The 13,938-nt window shown below is 50.7% G+C and overlaps 1 protein-coding gene across 1 annotated transcript in view; it reads left to right on the forward strand.

Annotated features, from left to right (window-relative positions):
• The window catches only part of UMODL1 (uromodulin-like 1), a gene marked incomplete at its 5' end in the record, with an annotated part of 30,437 nt that extends 21,887 nt beyond the window's left edge, over positions 1–8,550 (forward strand). The window contains 2 exons of the mRNA XM_008576913.1: positions 4,488–4,689; positions 7,991–8,550. Coding sequence (XP_008575135.1) covers positions 4,488–4,689; positions 7,991–8,000 — 212 coding nt within the window. The remainder of the gene's footprint in view (positions 1–4,487; positions 4,690–7,990) is intronic.
• Between the last annotated feature and the right edge of the window lie 5,388 nt (positions 8,551–13,938).

A 13,938-nucleotide genomic window follows, 5' to 3' on the forward strand; every position in this document is an offset into this window, starting at 1 on the left:
CATCCATCCATCCATCCATCCATCCATCCATCCATCCATCCATCCATCCATCCATCCATCCATCCATCCATCCATCCATCCATCCATCCATCCATCCATCCATCCATCCATCCATCCATCCATCCATCCATCCATCCATCCATCCATCCATCCATCCATCCATCCATCCATCCATCCATCCATCCATCCATCCATCCATCCATCCATCCATCCATCCATCCATCCATCCATCCATCCATCCATCCATCCATCCATCCATCCATCCATCCATCCATCCATCCATCCATCCATCCATCCATCCATCCATCCATCCATCCATCCATCCATCCATCCATCCATCCATCCATCCATCCATCCATCCATCCATCCATCCATCCATCCATCCATCCATCCATCCATCCATCCATCCATCCATCCATCCATCCATCCATCCATCCATCCATCCATCCATCCATCCATCCATCCATCCATCCATCCATCCATCCATCCATCCATCCATCCATCCATCCATCCATCCATCCATCCATCCATCCATCCATCCATCCATCCATCCATCCATCCATCCATCTATCCATCCATCCATCCATCCATCCATTCATCCATCCATCCATCTATCCATCCATCCATCCATCCATTCATCCATTATCGATCCATCCATCTATCCATCCATCCATCCACTGATTCATTATTTCTTCCATCTACCCTGTGTCAGGCATTCTGCTTTTTCTTTGTAACATGGGAGTTATAACAACTGCCCTGCCTACCTCATAAGGTTGTTGTGAGTGTCCCATTAATGGGGTTACAGTAAATGAGAATCCTTTGTGAGGCTGAAACTAGGCTCCCTAGATTAAAAATCTGGCTGTGATATTTAATTTTTTGACTTTGGGTATGCTATATATTATCTTATGCCTCATTTTCTTACCTGTGGAATGGGGATAATAATAATTCCTACTTCATATATTGCTTGTCCCATAGAAATTACTAAATGAGTGTTAGTTGTTGTCATCTGTAAGTGGCAGAGCAGTCCACTAGCATAACCAATGCAGAGAACACTAGATACAATAAGGGTATAAATGGTCATGCTCAAGAACCTTCTTTATTATTGTATTATTGGCTTTTGTTTGGTCCATAACTGATAGAAATATATAGGAGAATCACTTAGACAGATGGGATCTCCCAGTTGGTGGAGACTTTACTGTAGTTAACAGTGTATTTTAACAGAGACACACTGCAGCCTGCAGGAGTGAGAAGAGTCTGGCAGACAAACTCCTTCAGGATCTCGCTCTGTCACCTGCCTCCGGGCACCCTCACTGTGCCCCTGCCGTCACCACCAGCTCTGCCCCAGGGCAGAAATGAGAACAATGGGGAGGTTTTAGGGAAGGAGTGTAAGCTCACATGGCTGGTTCCCAAGGGGCTGGCTGCGCTTCGAGGATTCAGTCCACCCAGACTCACACCATGTGTGAGGGGCCTGGGGCTGCTGTACAAAGTAGCACAAACTGGGTGGCTGAAAATGAGAGAAAGTTATCTATCCTCTCACAGTTCTAGGGGCGGAAGTCTGGAACAAAGGTGTTGGCAGGGCCCTGTAGGGGAGCACCCCACCTTGCTTCCTCCAGCTCCCGCGGGTGGTGGCCATTTTTTGTCATTCCCTAGCTTGTGGCTGCATCACCCCAGTCTCTGCCTCCGTCTTCACACGGCCTCATCCTTGTGAACCTTTGTGTTTACAGAGCCTTCTTCTTATGAGGATACTAGTCATACTGGGTTAGGGGCCTGTCCTACTTCAGTAGGACCTCATCTTAAACGATTACACCTACGGTGACCCTATTTCCAAAGAAGGTCACATTCTGTAGTACCAGGGATTGGGAGTTCAATATCTTTTGGGGGAAACACAGTTCGACACATAACATTGTACTGGAAACTTAAGGAAGAATCCAACGGGGCATCTTCCCTGAATGTGTGCTGCCCGCGAGTAGTACAGCAGCACCCTATGTTCTGCATTTAGCTTCTCGAAAACTCCATGGCCATTGCTTTACTAGATGGCCACTGTGCAAAGAGGTGGAGAAAGTTTGAGGCTAATGCCCATGTCATATGCAGGTGTTCTAGCAGGAAGGGTCCAGAACAATTACTAAGCCACTCAGAAGTGAGGAAGTGGGGGATGGCCAGATAGCAGCTGAGCTAGAACCAGACTGCAGGGCAAGGACTGTTTTCACTGTACATGGTTATGCGTGTGCTAGAAGGTTCCTTATCTATTTCCCTCACTGGGGTTATGTCCCTTTTTACTAAAGCAGTAACAGTTCATTGTCTTTGCAATCATTCCCGTTTCCCCTGCATAATGAGCTGACACATGGCCTGACTGTGCGTGACCCACACACAGCTCGTGCCACATGAGTGGAGCCTCGCCTGAGCAGGTGGATATTCTGTTCAACAGGACACATCACTGATGGCACGTGCCAAATTTCAATAAACAACTCTGAGTGCCTCCTCTCCATCTCTAACTTATCTCACTGTGGAATGGTAACCATCCCTGGACAATGGCAACCCCTTAGCGAGCAGCACTGGCCTGTGGACCCCACTCTGAGTAGCCCTAATTTAGTGGGTCAGTTGGGAACATTCAGCTGCAGGTAACAGAAACCCAGCTGCAGAGGCAGCAACCGAATAGGTATTTATTTTTCTCTGGGGCCAACACTCTGGGGCTGGTTCCAGGCTCCATGGTGCCAGCAGGGGTCAGTCTCCTTCTGTCTTTCTGCTCCAGTGTCCTTGGTGTGGGTAGCCCCACTTGCACTGGCAAGACAGCCCCTCACTCAAGGCCCGGGAGGAAAATGAAGGCCCCCCATGATGGTGCCCTCCTCCTGCAGAGGCTGGATTTAGGGCCAGGAGTTTTCCAGGGAAGCTGACCACACAGGGTCTGAGTGCCCTGGGTTCCTTGGGAGGTGGCAGCTGCTCCAGCTGGGGCTGGTTCCCTGTCCCGGTGCATGCCTATTTCTGGAGGAGGGCATTGTCTGCTTCTAGCTGGCTCACCATGCAGGCACCCTGGAGGGAACCCCCAGCGCAGTTGCCAGACAACTCAGCTGACTGCTCTGTACTATGCTCTGGGAGACCCAGAGCAGCGTCCACTTTGGGCAGACTGCCTGGAAATCAGCACAGGAAGGGATAGGGTCTCAAGTGGCTCTGGGCACCCAGGAAGGCTGTTTGCTAACCAGACCTTCCCAGTATGCCAGAGGTGGACCCTTGTGATGGAGAGGGATAGAGGGGGAAGAACGTGCGGGATGTGGCAGTGACCCTGCTATTGACTCCTTTACGGCCTGCTCCATGGGGCAGGAGCCTCCGTCATGGCAGGTGGTCAAGCCTCTCCCCTGGAGTGATGGCGGTCAGGCCAGAGGGCTGGCTGGTGGCTTCCATCTTTCCCAGGCAGTGAGGTTTTCTCAAGTGTTCCTTCTTCCTTTCTTTCCTTCTTTCTTTCTTTCCAGCCAGCTGGTATGGGGATCCAAACCCTTGACCTTGGTGTTATCAGCATCATGCTCTCCCACGTGAGCTAGCCAGTCAGCCCATATTTTTTTAATTGAGGTGAAATTCACATAATATAACATGCTGTGGGTAATGGCACTGTGAGCATCCGTGTACAGGTTAACCATGTTAAAGTAGACCGTTCGGTAGCATTTAGCACATTGACAATGTTGTATGTCCACCACCTCTATGTAGCTTCAAAACACTTTCATCACCCAGAAACAACTTTGTACCCTTTAGTGGTCACTCCCCATCCCCCTTCCTGCAGTCCCTGGAAACCACCAATCTGCTTGCTATCTCTGATTTTACCTATTCTGCGTAATTCATATAAACAGGGTCATATTATGTGTGGCCCTTTGTGACTGGCTTCTTTCACTCAGTGATGTTTCCAAAATGTGTCCGTGCTGTAGCCTGTATAAGGGCTTGATTCCTCTTTATGGCTGCATAGTATTCCACAGTATGGCTAGACCACAATTTGTGTATCCGTTCATCTGTGACGGATGTTTGAGTTGTTTCCACCTTTTAGCCGTTGTGAATAATGAAGCTATGAACATTTGTGTACAGGTAACTATCTGAGTACCTGTTTCCATCTCTTTGGGGTCTTCCCTCTCCTGTGTTTTTATCACTCCTCCGTGTGGATATGTGCAGGCCCAGCCCAGGTCTCCATGCAGGAATGTGGCTGGGCTCTCCCACTCCACCGAGAAGGACTCATTGCTCCCACACGATCCACCCTCTTGGCCAAAGCTCATCCCAGGACACTGGGCAGGCTGAGCTGTCCTTATTGCTGTGCTCTCCTGGGCTGTGCACACCTGCCTTGTCATCTCTGGTCACCCGCAGGTGTACGGCACACACTTCCGTGTTGCTTCGGGTCAGTCAAATCCAGATAATGAGTTTGGAAGCAGTGAGCACAGATGGCCCAGTTCATGGGCACGGCTCCTCCTGGTTTGGGCTGACCTCTCCCCATGTGCCTGTCTCGTCCCCTGCAGGTGCACGTGCAGATGCAGGACCTGGCCTGGGAGTCAGCTACATCATCCCCACCGTTGTGGCCGTCTTCGCTGCAGTGGTGGGGACAGCCACACTTCTCATCCTGCGCTACTGGAGAATGAACGGAAAATACAATTTCAAAATCCAGTCTGACGACGTCAGCTACTGGCCATTCCAGGAACAGGACGTGCCGGCTGCTGGAAGGTGGGTGAGCGGTGGGCTGTGGCAAAGGGCAGATTCATGCGTGTTAACATTTTGTGGACCCTGTTGGAGGTGCATCCCCCTCCTGAGACAGCAGGAAGGAGTGGACAAAGAGGGGGAAGTGGACGATTAGCAGCTCGATGGTAGCGATCCACCAGTTTATGCCACTGCTGGCCCATGGACAAGAGGCAGCACCACAGGGCTGAGAGCAGGCCCCCGCCTGCCTCAGATCCCCAGGCTGCCACCCACTCAGTACCTCGGAGTCCTCATTTGTGAAAGAAAGTGTGCAATAACAGTCCCATCTGCATAGATGGGTGTGGAAATCCAACAAGGAAATGCACCAGAGGACCTTCCATGGTGCCTGGTGTGCCTGCATGAGGGATAGCCTGATGCTGGTTCTTGGCCATGTGACCCGAGAGGTTTTTGCTCGCTGGTTCGGCACCCGTGTCACGGGTGCTGTGATGGGTCTACCACTCACCACGCTGACCTTGCCAGCATGAATGATGCAAATGTTTGGACCTTTGAGTGTGAAGATGCTTTTCTGATCTATCACACAGACCTTTTTTACTGGGAGATTCTGAACACAGTCTCCCACAAGTGAATGACATACATTTTGGGGTGCAGTATTGTTAGTGTGAACCTTTAGTGGGAAACACCACAACTGGCATTTCATGGGCCACGTTTGACAGCATCATGTGATCAGTGCCTCCAGATGCTTTCGGAGGTGCTGCGTGCTCAGGAACGTGACCGAGCGCCTGGGATGGACTCTGAGCTGGGACCACATTGAGGAAGGGACTCATTTGCCCAGAGGCCCAGTCCTGCCACACTGGCCTCACTGTTCTGGCCTGAGATGAACAACTGCCTGGCTCCCTTCCCACAGCCAGTCCTTTCTCTTCATATTCTGTTAGCTGTGGAGGTTTCAAATTGGGAGAGATTTTTATCTGCCCTGAAGCACATTTTCTTTCCATTAGCACTTGGAACCCAGCTCCCTCATGATGGGAAAGCAGGTGGATTTCCCATCAAATTTGACAAACATGGTGGTATGTCTCTCCTGGCATCTCTTTTCATCCCGGGACCTTTCACCACTATCCACCCTCTGAGCATTGACCCCAAAAGAAGAATGTTCTAGATGCCTTCAAGTGGGGGTCATCAGGGGAGGGGGTCCATTCAAGCAGCACCAGCGAAGCCCTAGGGAGACTGAGCCTGACTCTGCTGGGCTTTTCCACCCATGTGTGCCCAGACTTGGGCTGCTTTCTCCCATTCCCTCACCCCATTGCTTCATTGGGGTGTCTCCCCTCATTCAATACAGGTTCTGGGGAAGGAACTGTGTTTCTACTAATATTAGCACGCTCAGAGGGAGAGTGTTGACCACATGGGCACATTGGGCATCATTAGCATTGTGCGTACATTAGCTCATTAATTTTCTCAATGGCCCCAGGAGGTTGTGTTAGGATTATTGTCCCTGTGTTACAGATAGGGTTCTGGGCAGAGAGAGGGGACGAGTGTCCATGGTCTCGTAACTAGGAAGTGGCAGACCTGGGATTTGGATCCAGAGCCTGGCCCTGGGTCCATTCTCTTGGCAACTGTGCTACAGTCTTCCTTATACTCGTGGGCACATGACTGATGGGCACTTAGAATGACACCCCGTGGCCTTCCCATCCCTCAGAGACCCAGAGAATTTATATCTTAACAGTTTTGCAAGGGGACAATCCCTGCTGTGAGGCACCAGGCATCCCATGGTAGAGGGAGCAGCTATTGTGGTCAGGAGGAAAGAGTAACCCCCAGAACCCCTGAACGTCTCAGAGAGGCACACGCTGCTCAATCTGGGTCCGGGTTCTCAGCCACCTCTGAGAGTCCCAAATGGGGGGTGGGGTGGGGACAGGAGTAAATTTTCAGTTCAACCTTCCACTCTAATAATAATAATAACCTTTCTCAGCTCAGTTCCCTTCGGTCTCTGGATTGGGGTCCACGACGTCTGGGTCATGAAGACCCTTCTCACTGACCCTGTTCCATCCCATCCCCCTTCTGAGATATTGTCAATACCGACCTGCCCTGCAGTGACCTACGATGACCCGAGGTGCGCCCAGCCAAGGCTGTCTTCCCTGTGCTTAGCGCTTTACTCTCTTGAGATAACAGATCTTTGAAATAATTCAGCAAGATGTGTTAGACACTAGCCCATCCTTAAAATGAGTGAATTGGGCCCAGAGAACTCCAGTGAATCATCCCAGGTCACACAGCAGAGCCCAGACTACAACACACGTCTCCAAAAGGTGACCTCCACGCTGCCCTCGCTGGGCGCTTTCATCAGAGGAAAGTCCACTTGCTCACGGGGTTGACCCTGCAGAGGTGAGGGGAACACTGCGTGAGCCCCACCTTCCCCCAAGGACTCCTGGTAACTGACATGCACGTTATTTGGGGGTCTCAAAATCCTGACAGCACAGACAGGGCTGGCACTAGAGGCCAATCATCTATCATCACTGGATAGAGTTACAAGGGTGTTTCAGTGAATTTTACTTAATATTTAAAATAATGTGAATCCCAACCAGGTGGCCAATGCTTGTCCCACTACATTTCTAAGGAAATCTGATGGGTTGGTCCAAGGTCCTGCTGGATATTCCTTCCCCCTTCCTTGAAATTAAAACATCCGAGGGAAAAACTGGCCTCTCATCTTTTCTTATTCTCCTTGGGCTTTTGTCTTCCAAAGTGAAAAACCAATATAACTAGACCTGAAGTTTCTGCAAAAATCTGCTCTTTGAAAAACATCAACCAACCAACCAACCTCCCCATCGCCAGGCTAGCACTCAGTGCAGCCCTGCCCGGAGATGAGGCCAACATTCTGATGGGTTCTCTGCAGACAGAGCACAGGTGCCCTGAAGTTTCTGCAAAAATCTGCTCTTTGAAAAACATCAACCAACCAACCAACCTCCCCATTGCCAGGCTAGCACTCAGTGCAGCCCTGCCCGGAGATGAGGCCAACATTCTGATGGGTTCTCTGCAGACAGAGCACAGGTGCAGAGGCCCCAGGTGTGGTCGTCCGGCTCAGGTGTCAGCCCCAGTCACAGCCACCTGCAGACGTGGCAGGAGCTTTGCTTACCTGAGACAGGCCCCAACAATGGGGATCCTGTTCCTCTCTGCATCTGGGAGTGGCTGCCCTTTTATTTGGGGCATGACCTGTCACTGTCCAGTAAGCATGGAAGTCACGTTCTCAGGTTGATTGTACTCCCCACTGTCCACACCTCAGGGGGTTTCCTGTATTTTCTTTCCTGCATGCAGACTGACCCAGGTGACTTCCTTCTCCACACAGGTCACCATGAGTCCAGCTTGGTCTTCATTCATTGAGCATTAGCAAGAGTCTCTTCCATGCATGCCAGTACTCGGACGAGCCCCAGAGATGATGACAACAGCCTCCGCCTGCCCCAGGACAAGCATCACACACAGGCAGATGATAGGCTGTTGGAGAGTGGGACAGAGAGCTGGGGGTGCCTGAAGCTCCAGACACAGATCCTCAAACTCATCACCCAGGCCACCTCCACAACCCCAGACCTCCCAACCTTTGACCATCCAGACCGATCCATGTGACTTTTGGGGCTTGTTCACCACCGACAGCCATTACCCAACATACTCTGTCAATTACATAATAGTTCACATTTTCGAAGATAATTGACAGTGCTTTTGAAGCTCTTATTTAGAAATAGACCAGTCTTATAACTATATTGCTAATGTTGTATTTAGCAAATGTATATGCTCTTTAACTTTTCTCCTACATACCAGAATATTTTTATTTACATCACAGTAACTCAAAAGGCACCCTACTAAAATGAAAATTTTTCTAAGTAGAAATAACATGATATATACATATCACTATTTTATATTTTTCCAAGTACCTTCACAGCCATTTATTTGTTTATATAATCCTACTACTGGGGGAGGTGCCATTTACCATTACACAGTGAGAAACCAGAGAAGGAATGCATGAGTTGTATACTTCAGGTCACAAAATGAATTAACAAGGAAATGCATAAAAAATCTAAGTATTTCAGTCTATAATTTTCTCCCTTACACTTTAAGAGATACTGCTTTTTACTTTATTTGAAACACAGAATTATATTAGGTAGCTAATACCTGAAAGTATAGTGTTTTCCTTTGATGACCTTAGATGGAATTATGACATGGTTCTAGTTTTTAATTCGTGAGATTAATTGGGTTGAATGTAATTAACTGTCCTTTATAGGAAACATTTTGGGGAAAAGGAGCATTTTGATTTGTTGGATGCTTTCAGAGTTAGTAAAGGATTTGTGGATAACTGATTTCAAGCAAGTAGAATAAATTGCACGTGATGCTGAAACATGACTCGCTGTGCTGGGTGCTGTGTTTGGTTGAGGTCCCATCACACCCTCATGAGCACCCGCGGGGGCCGGCGCTGCACCAGCCACTCTGGGGAGACCTGGAAAACATCTCCGGTTCTCCCTGAGTCACACCCATCTGTCTCGATGTCTGCTCAGTCTTTTCACTTGCCTTTCTTGAAAAAGAGCATGAAATATTCAATAAATCCAGGTGTTGAGCCCCACGACTGTGTTGCTTTTTGGATTTTAGATAAAGTACTCTACATGTATTTTAAAATCCCGTCTTTCAGATTTCATCTACAGTTTTCATATAATCTCAGTAAGCCTGCTGTGTCCATTCATTTGTTTTCTGTGATCATGAAAACTTGGTATCTCTAGTCTCTTCTTTGACAAATACTTCCTGAGCACTCACAGCGTACCAGGTTCTGAACTCAATGCTCTGGAAAAAATGGTGAGAGAAGTAGACCAAGCCCTGCTGTCATGGAGCACATGGTCTTGTGGGGGAGGGAGACACTCAAATCAATAGGTGATGGGAGCCGTGGTATGTTTTAAGAGGGATGAGTGCATGTGTGCTGTGAGATGTCCCTGACCTGGTCCATCCATCTACCCACCTAACTATCCACCCACTCACCCACCCATCCACTCAACTATCCATCCACCCATCCATCCATCCATCCATCCATCCATCCATCCATCCATCCATCCATTCATTTATCCATCCACCCATCTAACTATCCACCCACCCATCCATTTATCCATTCAACCATCCGTCCATCCACCCTCTCATCCACCCATCCATCCTTCCTCCATCCATTCATCCATCCTTCATCCATCCATCCATTTGTTTATCCATTCATTCACCCACCCACCCATCCACTCAACCATCCATCCACCCACTCAACCATGGAATGTTTATTGAGTCCCAGTTCTTATACTGACTTTAGGAAGACAAGAAGAAGAAAGTAGAGTCCCTGCCTTCAAGTATTCACAATCCATGTGAAGAAAAAACCCTGTGAATATTACATGCAGTAAATCCAGGGATGGCTTGGGAGGCATTGGGAGGGGGAATCCAGAAAAATTCATGTGTGCATGTGGATGTGCACATGTTTCTTCAATACAAGGGCTTTGGGATGCCACTGCATGACTGCTGCTGTGTAGGAATATTCTCAGAAGCTTAAGTCTTCCAATCCCAGGCTCTTTCTTCTGGCATGGCTCAAGGAATTAAATCCAAAGCATATTGAAACCCAAGGAAGGGAGGGACCCAGTGTGGCCTGCTGGGCACCTGTGGAGGTTGCTCACTGCTCCCCAATGCAGATGTCACCCCTAGGGTTGTGCAGTGCTCAACCTGTAAGGCCAGACATAGGAGCTTTGGAGCCTCCCCAGAAGATCCCTTCACAAATGGGTTGGCCCTCAGTGCTCCTGTCTGTGAAAGGGAGGGGACTGTGTGAGAGCTACACACATACTTTGCAGATACTTTCTTATTCAGTCTTCATTCTGTCTTCCAGGTGTGATTATTTTCACTTTGAGAGATGGAGACCATAAAGACGTTATGCAACTTTTCCAAAGTCAAACAGCTGGCAAGTGGAACAGCTAGAATTTAAACCAAATCCATCTGCTCATAAAGTCCACACTACCCTCTGCCTCCTGCAGGAATGGGAATGAGGGCTTTTGTGGACCTGGAAACTCAGAGTAACTGAGATGTAAAGAGACAGCTCCAAGCTCCCTAAGGCTGGTGGGGCTCAGCCCGCTGGGGTTCAGGGTCCCTGATGGTTCTCATGTTCAGACACCACCGGGGGCCCCAATTTTTTTGGCCCAGAATCCCAGGCTGCAACTCACTCTGCCATGGAGGGCCTGATGGAGGTGGGAAATCACCAGGGCTTTCTGCACACCCTCTGGCCAGGGCCGCATCTCTCCATGACAGCCACTAGATGGTGGGATAAGCCAGGGTCCACATCGGGAGCTGTAAGATCCCTTTGTTTCTGCTGCTACCACAGCCCTGGCTTCTCCTGTTTGTTGTCTTTCCCCCGACTCTCTTGTCTGTGAGCAGAAGTGAATCCGAATTGTTCCGCAGGCCTGCAGCATCCCAGGGTGCGTACTGGGTGGTGCCCTGCAGGCCCTGTGGACCACTGAGAAAGTGACGCTGGCCCTCAGGGTGGGACTGGGCGTCGTCTTCACAACAATGAGTTATTTAGTCATGAGGGATGGACGGCGTCTGTGTGGGCCATGCAGAATGGACATCTGCTCTCCCACGAGGATCTCCCAAGACAGGGCAATGCCTTCTCTCTGCCCCTGCAATGCCCAGGGAAACACTTGCGGCTCAGGAGAGCACCTCGTGTCTGTGGGAGGGACGCAAGCGCTGCTCAGATAAAGTCTCCCAATGCTGGGCGACACCCTGTCTATTTTGGAAGGGACAGAATCCACTAAGGTAGCTGAATAAACAACAAAACCAGAAGTGAATATTCAGGCAGGTGATGCTCATTGTGAAATATTAAACAAGAGGGACTGGACAGAGGCTTCCCACTCCTGCGTTCTTCCATGACCAGGTTGTTTAAACCCCCTTCAGTCTGAGTCTGTCCTGTCCCTGGGAGGAGCATGTTACATTTTTGTTGTTTGCTCCCACACCCTTCCCCTCACCATGCCCCATCCTTCCTGGGGAAGAGGCTGCAGTAGGAGCCGGGTGAGTGGGTGAGTGGGTGAGCCTCCTCACCTGTCCAGAGGTGCCGTGTTCTGCAAAACAGGCCATGTGGAAGGTCGCTGTAAGGACCAAAGACACCGCCCACCAAGGGCCCAGCACGCAGCATTTAAGGTGAAGAAACAAACACCGCTGGGGATGTTGCAGGGGCGGGGTGCCCCACAGACAGCCAGAGGCTACTTCCAAGCAGTGCAATGATCCCAGGCTCTACTCTCGGTGCTGCCAAACTTGTTACCTATGCTGGGCGCTCATGCCTCCCTGCACATGCACAGCCACCGCGAGGTCCCCAGGCTCCCGCATGGGGTGGGGATGGAGAGGCCTGGCATTCATCTCTTGGCAGGTTTAAAACTGCGGCATGAATGTCATCACTCAGCAGATGAGGCTTGATGGGTCTGCTCCCCCCTGGCGCCGCCAGCTTCTGTGTGACCCAGGGCTCAGCCCCTTGCCCTGTCTGGGCTCAGACACCTGGGTGGCAGATGCTGGATGGTTGGTGCATGGGTGCCATGGGGGCCCCACTGTGGCACACACAGGTGGAGCCTGTTCCTGGAGACGGGGCAGGAGAGCCCATGAGCCAGGGGTTTCAAGGCTGACTCTCTGAGGCACGATCCCACACCAGGGGAGGGTCTGTATGTGAAACAGAACTTCCTTGTAACAAGACAGTGGGACGGTTTCGCCCGGGTGAGGACTGAAGGGTAGAGGCAGCAGCCACGGGTTCATAGATCTGAGCAGGACTGGCTATTGTGACCCACTTGGGAAGGGAACGGGGGCAGCCAGATGGGGTTCTGGCCCGGACACAATTCTGAGTCATCCTGGGTCCAAGCGCGAGCAAAGCCACGGTTGGGTGAGGGGGGCGTGGGGCAGACACCTGAAGGGGAATGGGCCACGTGTCCACACTGAAGGGAGGCCACGGGCCCAGAGGTGGCCCTCCACAGGACTGCTGAGTCCTGGTGGGGGGCACAGATCATTCTCCTCATCAGATACTGCAGATCCTTGCTTTGCAAGGTCCTGGACACAGTCAATCCTGATGGAAAGAATGCAACTGACAGTAAAGGCTTCACCTGGAAGTTCCTCTGCCCCCATAACAGCTAGAGTTTGCATCCCACAAGGCCACGTGGGATGCTGGCATCAGGGTGGTGTTAAGATGAAGGGCATGGGCTTCGTAGTCTGAGAGTTTGGGGGTCAAATCTCAGTTCTGCCACATGGGGCATGTCACCTGATCTCTCTGAGCCTCAGTCTCCTCACCTTGTCGGTTGGGGAGCTTCAGGCCACAGTAATGGAAACACCAGGCCCAACAGGCTTTAAGGATGAAGACAGTCTGTGGCCTTTTGCAATGAGAAGTCCAGAGCAGGGTGGGCCTCAGCCAAGGCTCACTCCCGCAGCTCTCAAGGATCCAGGTTTTGTCTGTCTTTTGCTCTGCCTTCCAAGGTTTTAGTTCAACCTAAAGCTTCCTCTTAGTCTCCAAATAGCTGCTAACAGTAGTCAGGACTAAACGCTCATTCATTTGTATCCAGCTGAGGACAGAACGGGTCTTGCCCCAACTACTGATCAAAAAGGCTGGGGTTATCTTTTGACTGAAACATCCTAGGTGATGTCCCCCACCCTGAGCCTGTCATTCTGGCCAGGAGGGTGCCATGTGCTGCCGGGCTAAGGCCTGGGCCCCAGCCTACCTCTGAACCATTTGCTATATCCAGGGGCTGCTATTATGCTGGTTGGCTTCAGCCCATCAGAGGCCATGGAAAACTGACACACAAATGAAAGAGACCAGGCACCACGTTCCAGAACCATCCACCCAAGCCTGCACCCAGCAAAGAGGAGAGGTCAGGAGTTTGTTGTGAGCAAGTTTGCATCAAGGTTTGTTTCTCTGCCCTCACTCCAGCTCCAGCCCAGCTCAACCCAGGACATTTTCTGGGACCTGGGGAAAGAACGGTGCAGACTCATCATGTGATTCTTTGAGACTGTGCTTGGTGGGCGAGCGACCCTCTGATTGGGTTGTTTCTGCAGGAATGGCTCCAACCCCACTTGGAAGCCCTCCCCAGGGCGGATGTGGGGACAGTGGCTGGGGGTGTGTGTGGAGGGGCTGGGGGTGGTCTGGGGGCTGTCCTACTTGAGTTGTCTTTTGAGTTCTGCCCTTGGTAGCGGAGAGATGCTGAGAAAGGCACTCACTCTTCAGGGAGGGCTCTGACACTCATCTTTGAAGGGGATGAAGATGCTTGCGGA

This window comes from Galeopterus variegatus, unplaced genomic scaffold, assembly GCF_000696425.1.
Source record: "Galeopterus variegatus unplaced genomic scaffold, G_variegatus-3.0.2 Scaffold1427, whole genome shotgun sequence".
In the NCBI taxonomy this organism is placed as follows: domain Eukaryota; kingdom Metazoa; phylum Chordata; class Mammalia; order Dermoptera; family Cynocephalidae; genus Galeopterus; species Galeopterus variegatus.